General features: G+C 36.7%; 1 protein-coding gene across 5 annotated transcripts in view; it reads right to left on the reverse strand.

The window, feature by feature from the left end:
- The window catches only part of SCAPER (S-phase cyclin A associated protein in the ER), a 597,115-nt gene that overhangs the window by 147,646 nt on the left and 423,172 nt on the right, over nucleotides 1–26,297 (reverse strand). For all 5 annotated transcript variants that reach the window (XM_023197631.1, XM_023197627.1, XM_023197630.1 and 2 more), the window contains one exon: nucleotides 18,829–18,944. In XM_023197631.1, the coding sequence (XP_023053399.1) occupies nucleotides 18,829–18,944 (116 nt within the window). The remainder of the gene's footprint in view (nucleotides 1–18,828; nucleotides 18,945–26,297) is intronic.

Raw genomic sequence — 26,297 nt, forward strand, 5'->3', positions numbered from 1 at the left:
GTAACCAAAACAGCATGGTGCTGGTACAAAAACAGACACATAGACCAATGGTACAGGATAGAAAGTCCAGAAATAAGACTGCATGCCTACAACCATCTAATCTTCGACACACCTGAAAAAAACAAGCCATGAGGAAAAGATTCCATATTCAATAAATGGTGCTGGGATAACTGGCTAGCCATATGCAGAAGACTGAAACTGGGCCCCTTCCTTACACCATATACAAAAATTAACTCAAGATGGATTAAAGACTTAAATGTAAAACCAAAAACTATTGGCTGGATGCGGTGGCTCACATCTGTAATCCCAGCACTTTGGGAGGCCAAGGTGGGTGGATGTCGAGGTCAGGAGAGTGAGACCATCCTGGCTAAAATGATGAAATCCCTTCTCTACCAAAAATACAAAAAATTAGCCGGGCGTGGTGGTGAGCACCTATAGTCCCAGCTACTTGGGAGGCTGAGGCAGGAGAATGGCGTGAACCCAGGAGGCAGAGCTTGCAGTGAGCCGAGATCACGCCACTGCACTCCAGCCTGGGCAACAGAGCGAGACTCTGTCTCAAACAAACAAACAAACACACACACGCCCCCCAAAAAACTGAAAAATATAAAAAACCCTGAAGACAACCTAGGCAATACCTTTCAGGACGTAGGCATGGGGAAAGATTTCATGACAAAGATGCCAAAAGCAATGGCAACAAAAGCAAAAATTGACAAATGGGATCTAATTAAACTAAAGAGCTTTTGCGCAGCAAAAGAAACTCAACAGAGTAAGCAGATAACCTACAGAATGGTAGAAATTTTTTGCAAACTATGTATCCGAAAAGGTCTAACATCCATCTATAAGGAACTTACACAAATTTACAATAAAAAAAACAAACACCCCCATTAAAAAGTAGGGAAAGGACATAACACTTTTCTAAAGATGACATACATGCTGCCAACAATCATATGAAAGAAAGCTCCTCATCACTGATCAAATAAAATCACAAGGAGATACCCACCGGCAGAATGGCTATGATTAAAAAGTCAAGAAATAACAGAGGCTGGTGAGGTTGTGCAGAAAATGGAATGCCTATACACTGTTGGTGGGAGTGTAAATTAGTTCAGCCATTGCAAAAGATAGGGTGGCAATTCCTCAAAGACCTAAAGACAGAAATAACATTCAACCCAGCAGTCCCACTACTGGATCTATACCCAAAGGAATATAAATTGGTCTATTACAAAGACACATGCATGCATATGTTCACTGCAGCACTATTCACAATAACAAAGACATGCAATCAACCTAAATGCCAACGATTGACTGAATAAAGAAAATCTGGTGCATATACACCATGGAATACTATGCAGCCATAAAAAAGAACGAGATCATGTCCTTTGCAGGGATATGGATAGAGCTGGAGGCCATTACCTTAACAAACTAACACAGGAACAGAAAATCAAATACCACATATTCTCACTTGTAAGTGGCAGCTAAATAATGAGAACACATTGACACATAGAGGGGAACAACACACACTGGGGCCTATTGGAGTGTGGAGGTTGGGAGGAAGGAGAGGATCAGGAAAAAAAACTAATGGGTACTAGGCTTAACACCTGGGTGATGAAATAATTTGTACTACAAACCCCCATGACACAAGTTTACATATGTAATAAACCCACACATGTATACCTGAACTTAAAAGTTTAAAAAACAATCAGTGGCTTCCAGGGGTTGGGTGGGTGGGGAGGAACGAATATATTGAGCACGATGAAGTTTTGGGGTAGTAAAACTGTTCTGCATGATACTAAAATGGTAGATACACAACATTATGCATTTGTCAACCCCACAGAACTAGAAAAGGCAAAGAGTGAACCCTAATGTAAACTATGGACTTCAGTTAGTAACAACATATCAATATTGGTTCATCAACTATAAAAATATACCACACCAATGCAAGATTTCAAGAATAGATAAAACTGAGGACAGGATGGGAAGAGGAAATGCATGGGAACTCAATTTCTGCCCAATTTTTCTGTAAATCTAAAACTAATAAAGTCTGTTAATTAAAAAAAAAAAACTAGGATTTAGATTTATTTGATAGGTTTTAATCTCCTGCAGTTTTTTTTTTTTTTTTGAGACGGAGTCTTGCTTTGTCACCCTGGTTGGAGTGTAGTGGCAAGATCTTGGCTCACTGCAAGCTCCGCCTCCTGGGTTCATGCCATTCTCCTGCCTCAGCCTCCCAAGTAGCTGGGACCACAGGTGCCTGCCACCACACCCGGCTAATCTTTTGTATTTTTAGTAGAGACAGGATTTCACCGTGTTGGCCAGGATGGTCTCAATCTCCTGACCCTGTGATTCGCCCGCCTTGAATCTCCTGTAATTCTTATTCATATCAGAGATCAATTTGTTCGTCTTAGGCCCTTGGTATCTTCATCCTTTGACTTAACTCTACTAATCTTTGAGAACTTTGCTCTGGTTGGGATAAAAAGGTTTGAGAGTCATTTTCTGCTGCATATTTGGAAGCAGCCACTGATTTAATTTGATGGGAAATGATACTTCAAACCTATAACCTGGCCCTACGGATTCTCAATACTACTGGGGTGGTCACTGTTTCTAGACCTTGTAATAATATTTCAAATTCAAATTCTAGACTAAGGGATTTTTTTCTTTAATATCTTTTATACAGCTCAAGATAAAATACAGCCCAAGATAAAATACCTTCTGAATTTGTAATAATATTTCAAATTCAAACTCTAGACTAAGGGATTTTTTCTTTAATATCTTTTATATAACAGCTCGCTCTCTTTTCTTTCACATGGAGATCCTGGTGCTCAAGGGCACACAGGATGATAAAAATTGAATACCTACAATTATATAGAATATCTATAATTAGCTTTATGCTATATTACAATACATAAGTTTCATAATGACAATATTAATAGTACTGCTACCAATAATGAATACTGAAAACAGTTGGAAATGTTTTGGCATATGTCATACTCAGTCTCCACTAATTTTTTTGTCATTGTACTAGTTACATGGTCAGGACATGCCATTTCATACTATACTCTCTCCTTCAATTTTCTTCAGTTTTAGAACTATAAATAACTACATACTTCATGCTTACTAAAGTACTTATGTCAATGTATCTGTAGTCATTGCTTGTCTGAAGCTTGCTCTCTAGCAAGTTTCTTAGGAAGGGCTTGTGGGACCAATATTCCCTCAATTCTTGAATGTTGCATCCTGATAACAGTAAATTTTTCCCTTTTTTTTTTTTTTTTTTTGAAACAGAGTCTTGCTCTTTTGCCCAGGCTGGAGTGAAGTGGCGGGATCTCAGTTCACTGCAACCTCCGCTCCCTGGGTTCAAGCGATTCTCCTGCCTCAGCCCCCCAAGTAGCTGAGACTACAGGCGCACATGACCACACCCAGATACTTTTGGTATTTTCAGTAGAGATGGGGTTTTGCCATGTTGGCCAGGCTGGTCTCGAACTCCTGAACTCAGGTGATCCACTCGTCTTGGCCTCTCAAAGTGCTAGGATTACAGGTGTGAGCCACTGTGCCCAGCCATCCTGCCTTTTATAAGAAAGGGTCAGTTTTGTTGGATATGAAGTTCTTGGCACATATATTTTGAGAGTGTATTAAAAATGTTACTAAATTTTCTTGTAAGATAAAGCATTGCTATTAAAAAATCTGATATTACATTAATTTCCTTTCCCTTATAAATCATGCATGAGGTTGGTGCAAAAGTAATTGTAACAGGAAAAACCGCAACTACTTTTGCACCAACCTAATACTATTTTTTGCTCTTTTGCTAGGTAATTTTAAAAATCTAAGTACAAATTATACACAATTAACATTCACCCTTTTCTTAAAGAGTTTGAACAAATGCATTCCGTTGTGAAACCACCACAATAAAGATATAGTAGATCATTCACCTCCCTAAATTCCCCTTGCTGTCTTCTTTCTAGTCAACTCCTCTCCCAACTCTTGTTTTCTATTCTGTAGTTTTGCCTTTTTTAGTATGTGAAATACATGGAATCGTGCCACATGTAGCCATTAAGTCTGGCTTTTTTCACTTAGCACAACACATTTGAGATTCATCTATGTTGTTGCATGCATCAGTAGTCTGTCCCTCTTTTTAAAATTTTACATTTATTTTATTGTGGTAAAAACACTTAACACGAGATCTACCCACAGCATATTTTTAAGTGTATAATATAATACTGTTAACTTTAGGCACAGTGTTGTAAAATACATCTCTAGCATTTATTCATCTTTCTTTACAGAAACTTTATGCCTATTGATTAGCAACTCCCTATTTTCCCCTCTCCCCTGCTCTCTGCTTCTGTGCATTTAAATATTTTAGATACCTCATATAAACAAAACCATGGAGTATTTGTCCTTGTGTGACTGGCTTTTTTCACTCAACATAATGTCTTCATGGTTCAACCATTATGTCACGTGTTACAGGATTTCCTTCTCCCTTAAGGATAAGTAATATTGCATTGTATGTGTATACATTTTCTTTGTCTACTCATCTCAGTGTCAGTGGACATTCAGGTTGTTTTCCCCTCCTCACAACTGTAAACAGTGCTGTAATAAATACAGAAGTGGTAGTATCTCTTTGAGATTGTGATTTTAATTTTTTTGGATAAATACCCAGAAGTGGAAATGCTGGGTCATACAGTAGTTCTATTTTTAGTTTTTTTGAGGAATCTCTATACGGTTTTCTATAGTGGCTGTACCATTTTGGATTCCAACCAAGAGTATACAAGGGTTCCAATTTCTCCAACTTTTTGTCAACACTTGTGTTTTGTTAATGACCATCCTAATGGGCGTGTGGTGCTATTTCATTGTGGTTTTGAATTGCATTCCTCTGACAGTTAGAGACATTTAGCATCTTTTCATATACCTGTTGGCCATTTGTATGTCTTCTTTGGAGAAATATCTATTTAAGTCATTTGTTCATTTTTTAATTAAGCTAATATTTTTGTTACTGAGTTGTAAGAATTTCTTACATATTTTGAACTTAACCCCTTCTCTGATATGGTTTGCAAATATTTTCCCATTCTGTAGACTGCCTTTTCATTCTATCGATTGTTTCCTTTGATGTGCCAAAACTTTTTAGTTTAATGTGTTCCCATTTGTTTGTTTTTGCTTTTGTGGTTTGTGTTTGCTATAATATCCATGAATTCATTGTCAAGATCAATATTATAAGGATTTTCCCCTAAGTCTTCTTTCATTCATTTTAGAATTTCAGGTCTTATGTTTGAGTCTTCAATCCAATTTCAGTTGATTCTTTTGTTACGGTATAAGATAAGGGTCTAATTTCATTCTTTTGCATGTAAATATCCAGTTTTCTCAACACCATTTGTTGAAGACTATCCTTTCTGTGTTGTGTATTCTTGACAATCTTACCAAAGATCAGCTGACTCCATCTGACTTGGTCTGTTAATGATGTCTCTCTCCCTTTAAACCCCATTAAGGACTGGAAGAGGCAGAGAGGGCCCTAGAGCCCAGGCTTTGGTGGTCATTAAGATGTTAAATCTTGTACTGAAAATTTCTGGTGATTTAATCAATAAAGAATAATTTCTAGCTAAAAAAAAAAAAAGATCAGTTGACTATATATACACAGATTTTTGGACTCTCTGTTCTATTCCATTGCTCTATATGCCTATCTTTATGCCAGTACAATACTGTTTCAATTACTCTAGCTTTATATATTTTGATATCAGGAACTGTTATGACTCCAGCTTTGTTTTTCATTCTCAAGATTGCTGTTACATTTATTTCTGAATAGTATGTTACTGCATAGATGTACCACAGTTTGTTTATTCATTCACCAGTTGAAAAATATTTGGATCTTTTCCAGTTTTGGGTGATTATGCATAAAACATCCATAAACATTCATTTATATTTATAAATGATATAAATACATACATAAAAAATATATGTGAGAACATGTAGTTTTACTCCTTTGAGGTTTAACTACCCAGGCATGGGATTGCTGGATCATACACTAAGTATATGTTTATATTTTTGAGATAGTTACATACTGTTTCCAAAGTGGCTGTATCACTTTGCATTCCCACAAGTAGTATATGTAGTTCCAACTTCTCTGTGTATGCTCTCCAGCACTTGGTATTACTGTTTTTTTTTTTTTTTTGAGACAATCTCGTTTGGTTGCTCAGGCTGGAGTGCAGTGGTGTGACCTCAACTCACTGCAACCCCCGCCTCCTGGGTTCAAGCGATTCTCGTGCCTCAGCCACCTGAGTAAGTGGGATTACAGGCGTTTGCCACCACGCCTGGCTAATTTTTGTATTTTTAGTAGAGATGGGGGTTTCACTATGTTGGCCAGGCTGGTCTCGAACTCTTGGTCTCAAGTTACCTGCCTGTTTCGCCCTCCCAAAGTGCTGGGATTACAGGTGTTAGCCACTGTGCCTGGCTTGTTTTGTTTTTTAAACAATTCTAATTGACATGTTGAAGTACCTCAGTGTAGTTTTAGTGTGTATTTCCTAATGATGTTGAGAATCTCTTCATGTGCTTACCTGGCATCTTTGTATCTCATTTGGTGAAGTGTCTATTGAAAACTTTTGCACACTTATTAACTGTTTTATTCTGTGATGTATCTACAGCAGCAACATAAAAATATACCCTGACTGATGGAATTAATGAATATAATACTATCTTCCTTTCCCCAAAGAAGTAATCACACTTCTCAGCTTAGAAAACATGTGGAAGGCTTATGATCTTTAAAATTTTAAAACGAGCAAAACAAGATCTCATTTACAAGCACAAATGATAATATCAGGCATATGTCCTAGTTCATCTCTACAGAAAGTAGAATTACTAGTAAATACATATTATTAAAACAATGAATTTTAAATTATAAAACAACACGGAGTCCTTATAAACAGAAAAAAATTGCTATTTAATTATGTTTATAAATTTATTTATTGTGGCAAGGGTGAAAATTTTTCCAATGCAGTCTCATTTTAGTTATGTTCATTGGGTCTCTTGTACCAAACATATTTTAAATGTACGGTACTAATCAGAATAAAACATATTAAACAGAAATAGAGAAAAATAGTATTTGACATGAAAAAATGTATTTGTAAGAAGTCCTACATGTGGACTTGCATATATGGAAATATTTTTAATATTATTGTTTCAGTGATAACACTAGAGGATATTAAATTAGTGCAAACAGACGAATAAGTCTTGGTTAATATGAAAATATCCTCTCAGCAAGAAACTTGGGAACAGATAATAAGAAAATGTCCTCTCAGCAAAAAACCTGGGAACAGAAAATTTTAAAATGTAGAGAGTTAAAATCTCTTTAAAGAGATTATTCAGTTTTGACATTTTCGTGACCACAGAGAAGTTAGACTTGTAACACAATCTGAGAGTGGTTTATTGTTGTTGTTGCAGAAGACAATGGGATGGATATTTGGATCAGAGTATGAGTTGTGGATGAAGGGGGAAAATTTCTCCTAGTGGCACTGTGATGACTAGTGTAAACCTACACTACCTACACTGCCTTCTCTGTCTCATGGCTCATTCTTTGTGAGGCCAGAACACTTAGAGTGGGTGGGGATAATGGGGAGAACCACCACGCTGCAATAGCAAACCAGCTCCAGAGAGAGGTCTTTAAGGGGTGTTAATAATACTTCCTGACAATGGATCTTCACTGTGGGGATATAAATTATATGCATCCTAAACATGCGTTTGCCTCAAGTCAATACAACAATCACAAATGATTATTTCCCTGCACTTCATATCATAAAATACAACATTTTAATAACAACAAAATTAATGTTACAATTAAACTATTTTCCTAATGATAATGTTGCTTCAGAGTAAGGAGTATGAAATCTTCAACTAGATGTGTTATTTCAAGGGTTTTTACTTAATTGGTGAATTTGGTACAAATGGAATAGGCAATTTAATTATTCCATAGAGAATTCTAACTTTAGAAAGGAAATCATACATATTTTAAATATCAACCTAATTAGACTTTCTGTATTTCCTCAAATTAGCCTCTGACTGAGAAAGTGTTATGTTTCAAAGATTACAATAATACAGTTAAAAAAAGTAGGGTGAGCATCAAATTAGTTCATTAATTTTAAACTCTAGTGCTAGAGCATTATTTTCACTGTTAACATGAATTTGTTAATAACAAGACGACTGTGATGAGTAAGTCTGTAGATACGTTAAGTAAGATCTGGCTATATAATTTTAAATTCACAATTAAACATGTTGCCTCTGGAGAAGACCCCAGGTGGTTTGCAGTGTTAAATAGCAGATTAAAGTTGACACAACTAATTTCTTTACTCTAATCTTATTAGTGGTACAACAGCTGTCAACTGTAACCATCTCTATAAAGCCTTTTGAGACATAAACAAAATGCCTCAATATGTCAAATGGAGAATAGTGTTTATCAATCACTATTGCTAATTAGCTTGCAAAATAATTTTTGCTTTTATTGTCTATTGGGGATAATTATTCACTTTTAGTAAACTTTTATCTAAAAATAGATATTTAAAATTTATTAAAATCATCCTGACTAGAAAAAAGTAATTGTTTATTAACAATGGATTATAGTATAAATTTCACCCCAACTAGCAAATACTATTTTATTAGTGCTTACTGGGGGTCTATGATGTGGTAGACACAGGAAGTGACACATAGGTTCCAACTCCATGTCTTCAACTGTTACTTACAAGAAGTAAATTCTATGATAAGTTCACTCAGTATTTGCTGGCTGATTTGAGCATTAAAGAGTGTTTATAGTACACAGAAATGTTGTATCTCATTTTTAGACTTCATTGCTGGATCTTACGTGAACATTTTGTCTCACACATACAAACAGCTACATGTGGTTTTTGGTTCACCTTTCTCTTCTGTTAGGTCAGTTCCTCTTTGGTCCCTAGTCTGCTAGGTGGGAAAAATGATTCCACAGATAATTTCCTATACCCACATCAATCAACCAGTACAAAAATACCCAAGTCAAAAATCCAAAACCAATCTACTAAACAATATCTCAATCCTCCAGCAACTCACAGGAATAACAGTATTTTTATATCAATGAAATTATATTTTACTTTTATTAAAATAGTGAAAGTTTCATGTTCACAAATCAGAAAGAAAAGTACAGCTATCATCACCCTGCAAACACTAACTTTGTAAGAGAGCCAACCAAGAACACTCATTGATGCAAACTTCGAACCAAATAGTACTTTTTGCTTACCCTTAAATAATTTGTTTTGTTGTGTAGTACAGAATATCTTATTGATTGGTCTCTTCTCAACTATGATGTAAGCTCTTTGAAGACAAAACTCATCACAGAAGAAATTCAACAAATACTGGCAGACTGATAATATTTCTCTCTGATGATAGCATGCAGAAAATAAGGTACAGAAGGAAGACCAGAATAGGATGCTCAAACATAGCTCAGCTACACTGATGATGGAAGGTAAATCATTCAGTCTTTAAAACCTTTGGTTTCTTCATTTATATACTTTCAACATTATATATAATGTTGAAAACATGCCAAATACTCTGTTAAATAAATGTAATATACCTGACAGCTCTACATGGAAATCAAATGCCTTATCATAGACAGGTTACATTAAAAAAAAAATCTCAACACTGTGGCTTTTATCAGAAAATATGAACCCAACACCTACCAGTGCAATTTTTTCTTAATACGTTCACTCTCTAGAAGTAGTATTGACACTGGTAAAACAACAACCCAATCTGGAATGAGGTTTTGCATTTCTCATTGGTGAGGGAGAGGGGAATAAGAGATGATGCAGACCAGGCACGGTGGCTTACACCTGTAACCCCAGCACTTTGGGAGGATGAGGCAGGTGGATGACCTGAGGTCAGGAGTTCGAAACCAGCCTGGCCAACATGGGGAGACCCTGTCTCTACTAAAAATACACAAATTAGCCGGGCATGATGGCATGTGCCTGTAATCTCAGCTACTCGGGAGGCTGAGGCAGGAGAATTGCTTGAACCCGGGAGGCGGAGGTTGCAGTGAGCCAAGGTTGTGCCATTGCACTCCACCCTGGGCAATGGAGCAAGACTCAGTCTCAAAAAAAAAAAAAAAAAAAAAAAGGACGATGCAATGCTCTGAAAATGTGCATCTGGTACTTGACTATGTCATTCTTTGGGGTAGATAAATAATATGGAGATACTTCTTGGTTTTCCAGAGAGGAACAAAACTGTAACTGCAAAATAGCTTTGAAATGATATAAACCAATGATTTTCTTCATTCTGTTAAGCACTGTAAAATGACTTAACTAAGAAAAGATCATTTATATTTTTCAAATGCTGTGTTTTTTCCTCTTAGCAGTTGAAACTGCACTGTTAAATGTAAATAATAAAGGCATAACATAGTAAAGCTTTTTCTTGTAGCTGTAGGATTAAAGTTGTAAGCTGTATTATGCTGCCAGGATTTGAGAGGGAGAAAGAGAAAGAAAGCAAAAGAAAGAGAAAAAGACACACACACACACACACACACACACACAGAGAGACAGAGAGAGAGAGAGAGAGAGAGAGAGATGAAAGCTGAAGGGGGGAAGGGAGAGAGGGAAGGAAAAAAAGAGGTCTATGTGGGTATGCTCTTATAATCTCATGCCTTCTGAATACCTTAACCTCACTTTCATAATAGGCAACTGGCTTCTAATTTCAGGAAAATCATTGGTGAAATGATTCAGTTTCTCATTAACAACCTTTTTTTTTATTATTATTATTAAAAAGCTGGACTATAGCCCAGTATGATCAAGTCTGAGAGAGTAGCGTCTGAAGAAATACACTTTTCCATTGTTTGTAAATATAAGACAATGCTCTTGGGTTTCAAAGTAAGTGCTCATTATAAAGTTAATGATGACATAACCAGTCTGGAGAGTTATAAAGAATATGAGCAGTACTGTTATTTGTTCTTACAGAACTTTTATTTTTCTTAAAGAACTATACATAATATATTTTATTTTCTTTGATTCTGAAGATAAGCTCTTCACTGTAGGTATGTTCCTTTTAAGTGTGTTTACCTTAGGACCTAGGGATAGTAAGTTTCATGAACGTCATTTTCTACATAGATCATCCAAACTGAGGTCAACAGAAAAAAGGAAAGTTCAGTCAGTCCCAACTTGTAGTAACAGCATTTAATGTTCATAAAGAAATGTACCCTAGAGAGCTTGTAGAGTATACTTTCTCTCTTCATTCCTACTTTAAACGGTGGGCATTCATTCATTCTTTCTTGACGTGAAGAATTTTGAAAAACAACTATGAGGTAACAAGGAAGGCTCTATAGCAAAGTCAAATATTTTCAAGCCAATCTAGTGTTAAAATAATCTTTAATATTTGTATTTGAAAGTATCAGGTTCATTTGGTTGGAAGGAACAAAAATTTACTCAAAATATTTTAAGTAAAAAGAGCCATTTATTGTAAGGCTATTGGGAACTTTCACATGAGTCCAGGAGAAAATGAACAACCATACCTCAAGAGAGCTGGAACAATGCTAGCTCTGTGGACTAGACTGCTTTCACTTCCAGCCCCCTTCTGTCCCATGAAGCAGTTTTGGTCTCCTCTCTTTTTCCCAAAACGGCCTTCCTTACTCCTGCAAAACTCGGAACGCACATAGTCCTATAATGGACATCCCAGAAGTGAATCTACATGATTATTTAAATTCAAATACCCAGGAAAAAAAAATGACTTGAAGTTCTGCAACTTCCCAACTGCAAATTCCTGACAAAGAAACTTGACTGGGCCAGTTCAACTTTTTGTATTGGATTATAAATCCTATCTTGCTGGCTGGTCAGTAGATTGGTTGCTCTTGAGTCAGATGTCCTCTCTTTAGAGTTTAGTCAGCTATGGCCATTGAGGGAAGCACCACATGGATGGCATAAAATATAGCTGACAAGGCATGGATGTAATGCCTAGAACAAGTAGTATTCATAAACCACTGAAAAAAAGAAGGACACAAGAAATAGGAAGGGAGAAGGTGAGTATGGCAAGCCAACAAGAAAGAAGAAAAGGTAACAAGGAACGAAACTCATAGTAAAAACTGTGAGAGTCTGGATTATGCTGCAAACTGAAGACACAAAGGCAAAGACGTAATAGTAGATGAGTCCCAAAGAGAACAGCCAAGTGAGTCAAGAGACTGGATTAAGAAGTAAGCACACGAGGCCTGGCATCTCAGGAAACTAAGTTGACAGATATTGGCATATGTAACAAAACATTCCTTTAATGAAGAGTCTTCTGTTATACCACCAGGGTGGCTGTTCTACAAAGGTAACACAGTAGGCTACTACTACTAATATTTAGAGTTTAATATGTCTCATTTTCCATGACTGTAAGTTCCCTGAGGACAGGGTCTATTTCAAGTGGTTCCTAGGTATGGCAATCCCATTGCCATGCCCACAAGTGATCCAAAGAAGGAAAATGCTAGAAAATAGTTTCCTGGGAGTAAGGACTGGAAGTCCTAGATTATTTACCTGCTTCTGGAGCACAATGAGTTATCTCTTTTCTACCATAAGAGGAATTGCATCAGCCTCTACATAACACAAAGAGAGGGAAACAGAAGCTTTTGGGGACAAAACCTCAATAAGTAACGGGAGAGCAATTCTGAACATTCTCTCTGCTAATGTTCTCTCTGAACATTCTTTCTGAAAAGAATAAACACTCTTTTAAAGGGGTTATCATAGCTCTGAAAGGTTGTAGTCATACCCCAATGTGACTGCTTCCAACCCTCATCTGGCAGTGAGCCACATACATGGTTGCTGGTGATTGTGAGGAATAAACAAGGTAATACGTGCAGAGCATCTAGCACAGTGCTTGGCATCAAGCACACAATAAGTTAGTTTGTATTGCCTTACCAACTCAAAGGATCAGGTAAATGCAATATTGCCAAGTAAAGTCACAAGTTTTACTTTATTTTACTTTGGAGAATACATTTGATATCTTGTTGTAAATGATCTTCCTAGTGAACAAAGCTCCATTTCACATCATTCTAAATTTTTAAAAATTACATTTGATGAGTATTGCTTGGCCTGAGTAGGATGGATTTACTATAGGCAGAAAAAGGCATATACTATAAAGAAATAAAAAGCAACTTTACTGATCTATTTGATATGAATAACCAGGCATACCTTATAAAAAAAGAATTATTTTTCCTGTTAGTTTAATATGGGGCAATCTTATACCTACTGATGTGCTCTTATTCTAAAACTGTGATAAGGCCAATGACCTTATGAATACAGTTCTAGCAAACTCTTTGGCCTTTTGAGTAAGCAACAGTCACAGATACACAACATTCAAAAACTCATGGAAGTTTAAAGACAGACTAAAAAAGTCATTGCCTAAAATCCATCTAACAGAGAATAAGAAGAATAGGATGCTCAGACCTAGCTCAACTAAACTGATGATGGAGGGTAAATCATTCAGTCTTTAAAACCTTTGGTTTCTTCATTTATGTAGTGCGATAATGGTGAAAACATGCCAAATGCTCTGATTGTTAAATAAATGTAATATACCTGACAGCTCTACATGGAAATCAAATGCCAAAATCAGAAGGGTCATATCTGGTGAAAATGAGATCAAATTGTAAGTCTACAGAGTCCAGTATTTGATGCAGTATGCCCTTTTGCCGCGTTGCTTTTATCTGTTGGAGAAAGAATTCATTCATATAGTCACACAATATTGACTATTGATGTCCTGTGATTTACAAATAATGTATTTACTATGTGTCATGATCCTAAGGACTTACAATCTACTTGGGAGAGATGATAGTACAGCAGACGGAGTATTTGGCAATGCAGCACATAATAAGTGCTAAACTGAACTATTCTCTAACCTGTTTGATTTTTTTTTCAGTGACAAGATGAAGGCACAAATGTTCTATAGATCAACTTTAGGGCTGACACAAAGTTAAGGAAAATGAAACTGAATAAGTGACCAGATCAGGATCTTGATAGACTGGGCTAAAACTTACCAAGATGAAGTCTGAATTTAGGGTGAAAAAAACAAATGCCCAAGTAAAATTAATAGATTACAGCTTCTTAGAAGCCAAAGTGACAAAGACTTAGGGATTTAAAGCTCAGTAATTAGGCAGTATAATATGGAGTCAAAACAATAACTACAACAAAAAACACTGAAAATAACTAAGTGCTTTCTTTGTGCAGGGACTTAAACACATGCACTTTTAATCCTCATAACAGTTCTGTAAGGTAGGTATTAGTCTTACCATTTAATTGAGGCTCTGTTAAAACAAGTAGTTTGGCCCAAGGTCATATAGCTAATCAGCAAAAAGCAGAGTTAAGCCTGGATCTGACTCTACAGCCTATACATTTTTCACTATACCATGCTGTCTGCTTTGCTTGCTTTGCTTTGTGTTGATGAATGTACTTCTACATGAAAAACTGTCCACAGGGACTATGAAGAGATAAGCAAGGCTGACAAAGAAGAAATAGGCACCTGATTAGTTCCCCAACAAAACAACCTAAAGTAGCTCACAAAGTTTACTATTTGACCCCTGGTCCTTGTGTAACTGTCAGAAATTATGAATCTTAAGTAAGTAAAGGGCAACCCGGGGAAGACCCTTTTTGGTGGCCCAAGAGGTTTGCTGGTTGCCTGTGAATTACGAACATCTACTACTGCCTGGAAAGGGCTTGGAGCGTGGAGGGCCAGTTTAGTGCCACCTTTCACTTTAATTATCATTGCTACTATGTACATATACTATAAAAAGACAACACAAAGTTTTGGTACAGCTGCTTCTAGTCACAGCAGATTCATCTTCTTATTTACATAACATGGGCCATTCTTTACACTCAAAGAAAGTGAAAACTCTTGTTTATTTTCAAATATTAAAAAGCTATGATGAACCACTATTATTAGTCTAAAGTTTTTAAAAGGCTAGAAGATGTCATTCATTTGTCTGTACTTGTTTTCGGCAATTTGTAGGTTTGGAAGGCCAAGGTGGGAGGATCATTTGAGGTCAGGGGTTCGAGACCATCCTGGCTAACATGGTGAAAGCCTGTCTCTACTAAAAATACAAAAAAAAATGAGCCGGGCATGGTGGCGCGTGCTTGTAATCCCAGCTACTTGGGAATCGCTTAGAACCCAGGAGGCGGAAGTTGCAGTGAGCCGAGATGGCGCCACTATACTCCAGCCTGGGTGACAGTGAAACCCTGTCCAAAAAAAAAAAAAAAAGTTTGTAGGCAGAATAGCAGTAGTCTTCCCTAAAGGAGATACAAACTGCCTTGTTTCAGGGCGATCTTTCTTGGAACTAAAAACAATTTTATTGGAGCACATTTGTTTAAATGATTGATTTTGTAATAACACATCCTGACCTAAACCCTTTCAGAGATAACTTGAAAATAATTAAAGCAGTTTTATGGCCTTTCCCTGGTTCTCATAAGAGCAAAACAACCTACTGCAGACTCAGAAAGGTTTCAAAAAGTCACACTTCCAGAAGCAGGTATAATTCTCAATTTCACATTAAAAAAAAAAAAAAGCTTCTGGAAGCAAATATTCATTCACAGGAAGTTGCTTAGCAATAATTATAGAACAAACAAGACATGCAACTACTGAGGTACTATGTGGAGTAAAAAGAGATATGAACAGTACGGTAAGAAAAGAGGACAGGAAGCTGGTTTATCCACTAACAAAGAGCTCAGGGCTTCAGAAGCAGCGACATAAGGTTTATAGCCATAGGACTCCAGGTTTCAACAGGGTAACTGTTATGAGACAGTGGCTTAAACTTATCAAATCCTCTGCTATTTATCACTGAGAAAAATTAAACAGGATATTCTAAACTAGCCTCTTTAGGTAAAAGCCATGAAATGCCACAGGAGGCAGGAAACAGCAGTAGCTAAGGTGGCAAAAGGTTCATGGAGTTGAGGGGTGGAAACCCACTAGGGATGGAAAGATTCTGGACAGGCTGAGAACAAAGGGAGTGCCCAGGGACTATGGAAAGCCCAGGGCCTGGGCAGGGATTTGTGCAGGAGAGCAGTTGGAAGGAAAATGAGAAAGAATATTTTTTGAAGTAAGCCACTGACTCATGTCCACCAGTATGCTCTTATTCTGCATTTAAATCTGAAGTGGTTACAAAATTCCTCTTGCTGTTCTTTGAGTAAACAGCATAACACTCTTATGGCTTTAATCCTTTAGCCCTGAAAACTGAAGCTGCTTTAGAAAGTAGAGTTATGGTACTGAGACTGTGCTCAGGATAAAAGAATCTTAAGAGTTGATGCTGGATGCCCACAGCTCTGGGTGCTAGACTCACTAAATAAGTAGCACTTAGTTGAAAACACAAATCTATTGTGAATAGTGCCACAATAATCTACAAAAAATAAAAGATCTATAAAAAATCTATAAAAAATAAAAAAGGATGAGTTCATGTCCTTTGTAGCAACATGGATGAAGCTGGAAACCATCATTCTGAGCAAACTACCGCAAGAACAGAAAACCAAACATTGCATGTTCTCACTCATAGGTGGGAACTGAACAATGACAACACTTGGACACAGGGTGGGGAACATCACACACTGGGGCCTATCGTGGGGTTGGGGGGAGGGATAGCATTAGGAGATATACCTAATGTAAATGATGAGTTAATGGGTGCAGCACACCAACATGGCACATGTATACATATGTAGCAAACCTGCATGTTGTGCACATGTACCCTAGAACTTAAAAGTATAAAAAAAAAAAAAAAAAAAGAAAGAAAGAAAACACAAATTTATTGGCCTAAAGTGAAATGAAGGAACAAACTCTTAATCCTGACCCTTTGGGTCAGCTAGTGCTGACCAGCTGCGAGACACTGGTCTGGACTCTCAAGATTCCACAGCTCCTTTGCAAAGGGAGTGTGCTAATTCTTGCTTAGGTCTTTATAGGAACTGTGGACACCTCTTCCATTTCCTAAACAAGAGGCAGAGATAAGCACCAGAACAACATACTCTGTTACAATGACAATAGCAGCTTTTGGGAAACAGGCATTTAATCTAGGTTACCAACCAGAGAGCTTAGTGTCATGCATGTTGAAGCCTACCAGAAAACAAAACAAAAAAACAAAACGAAAAACCTCTAGGTGAATTTAAGATGAACAATATAAATTATTAACAGTTATCAAAGCACTCTCCCAAAGAATCAATATCATTTCCTTTCTTATTTTAAATATTTATTATGTTTCATTCCTTTCTTCCTTCCTCCCTGACAATTAACATACAGTAACTGAAGACAACCTGCCCAGCAACACCCTATAAATGAAGTCCATTTTGATAAGAAATAGCAACGCTTCTGTGTTATAAAAACTACTATGCATGCTATAACTTGCCTTATGGAGAGCTTTCTGCTCCACAGAAAGATTTCCTGACTTAAAGAACACCTATATCATTCTTCATTAATCTTTGTGAGTAGAGGAAAGGAATCCAAATCATCTTTGTCAAAAGCTTGTACTTAGAAATATCTCATGTCAGGTAGCTAGCACTGTCTTAAACCAGGCAAGACTATTTTTAAAACTCTCATTTAACATTTATAATGTAACTTTACATTATCATATACAAATATACATTATAATAAAAGCTTAATAGTTTACAAAGAGCTCTCATATACATTATTTCAACTGGTCCCACAGTAGCACCACGAGGTGAATATGATTACATTTATTTTTCCAAATAAGGAAACAGATGCAATGAAATTAAGGCATTCACTCAAATTCTCTTAGCTAGTAGCCTGGCAGAGGTAAAACCAGAACCCAGGTTTGTCCTACTCCAAAGCCAATGCCATTTCTTTTTAATACAAATGCCTCTCAGAAAAAAAAAAAAAGATAACATACTCTTGAGATTTTTTTTCCTGTTGTATCCAATGGAAGAATGAAGCATTAACTTTTTTTTTTTGAGACAGGGTATTGCTCTGTTGCCCAGACTGGAATGCGGTGATGCAATCATGGTTCACAGCAGCCTTGACCTCCTGGGCTCAAGTGATCCTTCCTCTCTTAGTCTCCTGAGTAGCTGGGACTACAGGTGTGTGCCACTATGCCTGACTAAATTTGTTAATGTTTTGTAGAGACGGGGTCTCGCTACATTGCCCAGGCTATTCTCGAACTTCTGGCCTCAAGTGATCCTCCTGCCTTGACCTCCCAAAGTGCTGGGATTATAGATGTGAGCCATTGCACCCTGCCTAAATGAACTTTTATTAAAACCTCTTATTTAAACTCCGTAAATAAAAGTCTCCACAAAATACCCAGAAACTGCGCACATTACAACCCAGGAATACAATACTTCTGAAATAACATTGCTGCTATACCCCAGGTGGCCAGGGACTTAAGAGAACAGGAAAGCAATTTACCGTTAAAGACCAATGTGCAATTCAGTTCCCAGCAATTTGGCTGGGACTCTAGGCTATGGCACTCTTTGCCTCTGACTGCTTTTCCTGTATGGTAGGAACTTGCTGAAATTTCACAGCTCAGACTTTTGTTAATGTACTTACTCACCTCTTTTTTCACATGCAATACAATGTTAGCTTACTGTAACTATTATTTATTTGTGCTCAATTTTTGGAAGCAGTTAGAATTGCTCAAGAGTTCATCAATTCTTCTTGATTTCTGATTAGAGCACATCACAGACCAAAGAGATTTCCTTTATAAGGCTTTCTAGGCTCAATTTGAGTTTTGCAAGTGATGTTGAGCACCTCTGTTTTTCTCCCTAATGGGGAGTGTAAGCTTTTGGTATTCAACCCTGAATACACATCCAATTTTCTTGTCATTCTCCATATGGAAACCATAGGGCAGAAATGACTCACAAATGAAACGTAAAAAACAGATTAAGAAACTATACTTACTTAGGAGGAATTCTTAAAACTGTGTTCACATTTGTGGCTGGGACTACTACTTGAAGGATGTGTTCAAGGGCTGTTAATCCACCAGCAGCTTGAAATGCAATCTGATCTGCCACATTCTAGACAGAAATACAAACAGAAGTTAGCCCAATTTCCCAGGCATAGAACTATAACTAAAATGGTATCTGTAGTCTGAAACATGCTGATGGTTCAACTATTCTACAAATATTATTTTATAAATATTTGTTGAATGCTACTCACTGCTAATTGTTTCAGTACTAGGAAATATAGGTCAAAAGGAGTGAGCATAAAAGACATAGATGCTCTCCTCCATGAAGCTTAAAATTTGGTAGATGGCAAGCACCGGCAACCAAAGCAAAAATGGACAAGTGGGATCACATCAAGTTAAAAAGCTTCTGCACAGCAAAGGAAACAATCAACTAAGCAAAGAGACAACTCACAGAATGGGAGAAATGGGAGAAAATATTTACAAACTATCTATCTGACAAGGGATTAACAACCAGAATATATAAGAGCTCAAACAACTCTGCAGGAAAAAAATCTAATAATCCAATTTTTTAAATGGGCAAAAAATCTGAATAGACATTTCTCAAGAGAAGATAGATAAATGGCAAGAGGCAAAGGAAAAGGTGCTCAACATAACCGATCATCATAAAAATGCAAATCAAAACTACAAACATACTATATGATCTAATTTATATGAAAATCTATGATAGACAACGTAGTTGTCACCCCAGTTAAAATGGCTTTTATCCAAAGACAGGTAATAACAAATGCTGGTGAGGATGTGGAGGAAATGGAACTCTCATACACTGTTGGTGGGAATGTAAATTAGTACAACCACTATGAAGAACAGTTTGGAGATTTTTCAAAAAACTAAAAACAGAGCTACCATATGACCCAGCAATTCCACTGGTAGGTATATGCCCAAAAGAAAGGAAATCTATATATCTAAGAGATATCTGCTCTCCCATATTTACTACAGCACCATTCACAATACAGCCAAGAACTGGAAGCAACTCCATCAGGAGATGAGTGGAAAATGTAGTACATATACAGAATGGAGTACTATTCAGCCATAAAAAGGAATGAGATCCTGTCATTCGCAACAACATAGATGAAAGTGGAGGTCTTTATGTTAAGTGAAATGAACCAGGCGAAGTAAGACTTCACATGTGCTCATTTATTTGTGGGAGCTAAACATTAAAACAACTGAACTCATGGAGATAGAGAATGGAAGGATGGGTACCAGAGGCTAAGAAGGGTAGTGAGGGGACCGGGTAGTGGGGAAGGAAGTGAGGGTAGTTAATGGGTACAAAACAATAGTCAGAAAGAATAAGACCTAGTACTTGAAAGCACAACAGGGTGAGTATAATCAATAATAATTTAATTGTTCATTTACAAATAACTAAAAGAATACAGTTGGATTGCTTGTAACACAAAAAAATGAATGCTTTAGGTGATGGATACCCCATTTATTCTGATGTGGTTATTAAGCATTGTATGCCTATATCAAAATATCTCATGTATACCATAAATATATAAACCATGTACCCACAAAAATTAAAAATTAGAAAAAAAAATGAGTGCCTAGAAGAACCAACACTAATCAGATAGTTATAAATAAGGTGATTTACCTTGAAAGATAAAAGGTTCTCTATAAGAATAATGGAGGAATCAACTATATAATGGGGAAAGGGTCAGGATAGGCTTCTCTGATAAAATTGAGGTTTTAAGACAAGTAAAAGAAAGGGGGAAGAAAAAGAAGCACTCCAGGCAAAGGAAAAAAATTATATATAAAATTTTAGCAATACTTACTTAAAAATCACATCTTTATCACATTGTAATCTTAATTACCACCTAACAATATAGACTTCCACAAAGATTCCCTCTACTAGAATATTTGTCTTCAGCAATAAAAGATAATCTAATATCTCATCATTTTAGCTGTATCCTTTTAAAAAAATGCCATTTCAGCTATTTTAGGAGAATATTAAGTAACAATTTTAGAACTAAACCTATGATTATTTCTATGCAATTTATGATCTGTATATAATCCTTATGGGAAATAACATTTCCAAGTTATTTGCACTTCTTTGGCATGGGAAAGAGAAAAGTAATTCTATGCTACACTGTGTGTTTTTAAGCATAGGTAGAATCAATGCAACATATATGTAAAAAATAAGATAGCAACCTATTGTGCCTTGAATTGTGCCCCCCTCAAAATCCATATGTGGAGGTCCCAACCCCCAGTATTTCAGAATGTAACTGGATTTGAAGAGAAGATCTTTAAAGTGGTAACTAAGTTAAAAGTGAGGCTGTTAGAGTAGGCTCTGGTCCAATAGGACTGGTGTACTTGTAAGAGGAGAAAAAGACACCAGGGTTACACCTACACAGTCAAAAAGCCACATGAGGACACAGCAAGAGGTGGCCATCCACTAGCCAAGGACAGAGGAGTCCAGGAGAAACCAGACCTGCTGACATCTTGATGTTGGACTTCCAGCATCTATAACTGAGGGAAAATCAATTTCTATTGTTTAACCAACCCAGTCGGTGGCACTTTGTTATGGCAACCCCAAACAAACTAATACAACCCCTCTATTACATCACCACCTTATATTTCTTCTAATAGCATTCCACAGCCTTGAAACTTTGAAATACTGAGGTTTTTTTGAAAAGCAAGTGGGGAAGAGATATTAGTAGATATAAGCTCTGTCAAACATATTTGCCTGATTCTTCTGGTGTTCTGAGCATTAATGACGTACCAATTATTGTCTGCAGTACATGTCTAGAGTTTAGCAGTGTTATCAAATGCTTATCTTAATCATTCAATTGCTCTTTGTGCACAATAAAATACATTTTGTGACTATAAGAAGTTCATTGTGAGAGCCAGACAAGACTCATACATGTAAGATTAAAATTAACAATTTTGTTATTAATGGAAAAATATTTTTTTGCAATGAAACAATCAATCAAAACCTCCAAAATCCAGGTAGTTAACAGTTTATTTAATACTGTAATGCTGTTGTTATTCCCTCTTTTTATGCTAGGATGTCAATATACTTAGAATAATAAGCTCTGTGTATTATCATATAATATACATAGAGAAAAATGTACTAATCATAATTGTACAGCTGGATGAGTTAAAACAAATTGAACACACCGTGTAACAACCCCAAAATTAAAATACAAAGCTTCATAGCATGCCATAGTATCCCTTGTGCCTATCCTATTGACTATCTCTTCCTTGTCCCAAAATGTAAAGGTTATCCCAACTTTTAAACTCATGAATTCATTTTGCCTTCTTTTCATATCTATATCACACTTTATCCAACTGTGTCTAGCTTTTTTTGGTTGATTGTTTATTTCTAAATTCATCCATGTTGCTGCCTGCAGCAGTACTTCATTCATTTTCTTTGCTGTATACTATTCCTTTGTGACTCTCTATATCCACTTATTTAAATGTTTCACTGCTGATTGACATTTAGCTTGTTTCTACTTTGACACTTTGGACAATGCTCCTTTAAACATTTGTGCACATGTATTTGGCACATGTGACATTCAGCTATGTTGGGCATATCTAGGAGTAGAACTGCTGGGTCAAAGAGTATGCATAGGTTCAGTTTTAGTAGCTATGGCCAAACAGCTTTCTAAAATATTTCGAACAATATTTGCGGTATAGTGTTAATTTCCGTTATTCCACATTCTCACTAAAATTGGTTTTACCAGTCTTTTTAACTTTGGTCATTGTAATGGGTGTGTACTGGCATTTTACTGAGGTTTTTATTTGCTGTTTCCTGATGACCAGGGAGATTGAACATCTTATGTTTACTGGCTGTTCGTGATTTAAAAAATTTAATTCAGGTATATTTTATAATTGGGTGAAAGGCTCAGATCTTAAATATACTGTTCAATCAAACTTGACAAATGCTTATCAAGACACAACCATTTCTATCACCCTAGAAAGTTCCCTCATGCTCCTTCCATGGTCAATCCTTCCTCTCTGAAGCGACCACTGATTTGTTTCATAGTACCATAAGTTAGTGTTGTCTATCATAGATTTTCATATAAATTAGATCATATAGTACGTATAAATATTTTCTGGATTTAATTTGGTAGGGACTGGCTATCCCACCAGTAGTTTTACACCAAGCCTAGGGAACTGTGGAAACATCTCAAGTGTAGGGAAAATGGTAGAAGGTCAAGATGGGGATGTAAACACATACATACACCTCCTTTCTTATACGTAAAACAAATAAGGATTCCAGATAAAATATTTTAAAACATTAAAAGTCATAAAGTCATAACCATATTAAAAATAAATGAAACATCCCTGTGAAACAGGGATGGAGAAGCTCATAGTAATGCATAGGGCAAGGGTCCAATTTTTAGTAGATTCTCAAAAGAACATTTGCTCCTCTAGATTATCCCCTTTTCTTCAGCTTCCACACTGATCTAGCCTCCAAATTCTGGAAATTCTACTTCTGTTACAGTTCTTGCTTCTTCTATCCATGCCTACTGTTAATTACCATGTCAGAACCATGTCTAGTTAGGCTCTCATGGTATCTTGTTTAAGGTATTATAACAACCTCCTAATTAGTATCTTTGGGTCCAAGTTTACTCTAACCAGCCCATTTTCTAGAGCACTGCTTCCCAAACTCTATAAAAAAAAAACCAATTTTTTGTTTTTAACATTTTTACTCCATCATAGACTGACACTTTTGTGAAATACAGATGAAATACTGAACAAATGGGAAAAAATGTACTAACTAGAAGGCCACATTTTAAAATACTGTGAAAATGACCACACTGCCAAAGGCACTCTAAGAATTCAATGCAATTCCCATCAAAATGCTATCATCATTCTTCACAGAACTAGAAAAAACAATCCTAAAATTCATATGGAACCAAAAAAGAGCCTGCACAGCCCAAGCAAGACTAAGCAAAAAGAACAAATCTGGAGGCATCACATTACCTGATTTCAAACTATACTATAAGGCCACAGTCACCAAAAGCGCATGGTACTGGTATAAAAATGGGCACATAGACCAATGGAACAGAACAGAGAACCCGGAAATAAACCCAAATACTTAACAGCCAACTGGTCTTCAACAAAGCAAACAAAAAACATAAAGTGGGGAAAGGACACCATATTCAACAAAAGGTGCTGGGAGAATTGGCTAGCCACAGGTAGGAGAATGAAACTGGATCCTCATCTCTCACCTTATACAAAAATCAACTCAAGATGGATCAAGGACTTAAATCTAAGACCTGAAACTATAAAAAATTCTAGAAGATAACATCGGAAAAACCCTTCTAGACATTGGTTTAGGCAAGGATTTCATGACTAAGAACCCAAAAGCAAATGCAATAAAAACAAAGATAAATAGCTGGAACTTAATTAAACTAAAGAGCTTTTGCATGGCAAAAGGAACAGTCAGCAGAATAAACAGACAACTCACAGAGTATAGAAAATCTTCACAATCTATACATCCAACAAAGGACTAATACTCAGAAACTACAAGGAACTCAAATAGCAAGAAAAATTAGCAAACAACAACAACAAACAAACAAACAAACAAACAATCCCATTAAAACACAGGCTGAGGACATGAATAGACAATTCTCAAAAGAACATATACAAATGGCCAACAAACATATGCAAAAATGTTCAACACCACTAATGATCAGGGAAATGTAAATCAAAACCACAATGTGATACCACCTTACTCCAGCAAGAATGGCTACAAAAAAAAAAAATAGATGCTGGTGTGGATGCAGTGAAAAGGGAACACTTCTACATTGCTGGTGGGAATGTAAACTAGGAAAAGAGTGTGGAGATTCCTTAAAGAACTAAAAGTAGAAGTACCATTTGATCCAGCAATTCCACTACTGGGCATCTACCCAGAGAAACAGAAGTCATTATAACAAAAAGATACTTGCTCATGCATGTTGATAGCAGCACAATTCGTGATTGCAAAAATGTGGAACCAACCCAAATGCCCATCAATCAACAAGTGGATAAAGAAACTGGTATGTGTGTGTGTGTGTGTGTGTATGTATGTGTGTGTGTGTATATGTATGTGTGTATATATGTATATGTGTGTGTATATACATATATATATACGGAATACTACTCAGCCATTAAAAGGAATGAATTAATGGCATTTGCAGAAACCTGGATGGGATTGGAGACTATTATTTTAAGTGAAGTAACTCAGGAATGGAAAACCAAACACTGTGTGTTCTCCCCGATAAGTGGGAGCTAAGCTATGAGGATGCAAAGGCGTAAGAATGACATGATGAACTCTGAGACTCGGGGGAAAGGGTAGGAAGAGGGTGAGGGATAAAAGACTACAAATTGGGTTCAATGTATACTGCTGGGGAGATGGGTGCACCAAAATCTCACAAATCACCACTAAAGAACTTATTCATGTAATGAAATACCACCTGTTCCCCAAAAACCTATGGAAATAAAAATAAATAAATAAAATAGTAGATGCAAAAAGACATAAAATTACTCTGTCAATTTGCAAAATTTACTCTTGATTTGTGTATATATCTCATTATGTTTCATAACAGCGGCCTGGCACTGGCTTATGGACTCCGTTTGAGTAGTCCTGCCCTGGATACACAATGAAGAAATGCCCTAAAGAGTAAATGTCATTACATCACTCTTTGCTTAAAACACTCCAGGGACAACTTCTTCATAGTCTACAGAACAAGATCCATGGACTTTAGAATCATTCTTTAGAATCTGATCCCTCTCCAATAGCCTCCTTCCCTGCCAGGATCCTGCTTCTCTTGTAACTAAATTCCTTATATGACCCCTACTTTTTCATGCCTCTATGCTTTTGCATAAACTGTTCCTTTTCAGGAAGGATGATCCCCTAGTTTTTCATCTTTGTATCTCCACTAAACTCTGAGCTTCCTGATGTCAGAGACCATGTCTGCTTCATCATCATATCCCAAAGACTTAGCATAGGGGACTGCACTCAGTAATTGCTCAACAATGTTGCTGAATGAGGAGGACGGCTGACAAAGATACTCTTATTTTATATATATATATATGTGTGTGTGTGTATGTGTGCATATATATATATATATTTCGCTCGTTTGTTTTTTGAGATGGAGTCTTGCTCTGTCGCCCAGGCTGGGGCGCAGTGGTGCGATCTTGGCTCATTGCAACCTCAGCATCATGGGTAGCTGGGATTACAGGCACCTGACAACTTGCCCAGCTAATTTTTGTGTGTGTTTTTTTTTTAGTAGAGATGGGGATTCACCATGTTGGTCAGGCTGGTCTCGAACTCCTGACCTCAGGTGACCTACCTGCCTCAGCCTCCCAAAGTGCTGGAATTACAGGCATGAGCCACCATGTCCAGCCCCATTATACATGGTTGTAACTGTGAAAACAGAAACAGTAATTTCTCTAGTATGATTGCAGGATGAAA

Source organism: Piliocolobus tephrosceles, chromosome 6 (genome assembly GCF_002776525.5).
Source record: "Piliocolobus tephrosceles isolate RC106 chromosome 6, ASM277652v3, whole genome shotgun sequence".
Lineage (NCBI taxonomy): Eukaryota > Metazoa > Chordata > Mammalia > Primates > Cercopithecidae > Piliocolobus > Piliocolobus tephrosceles.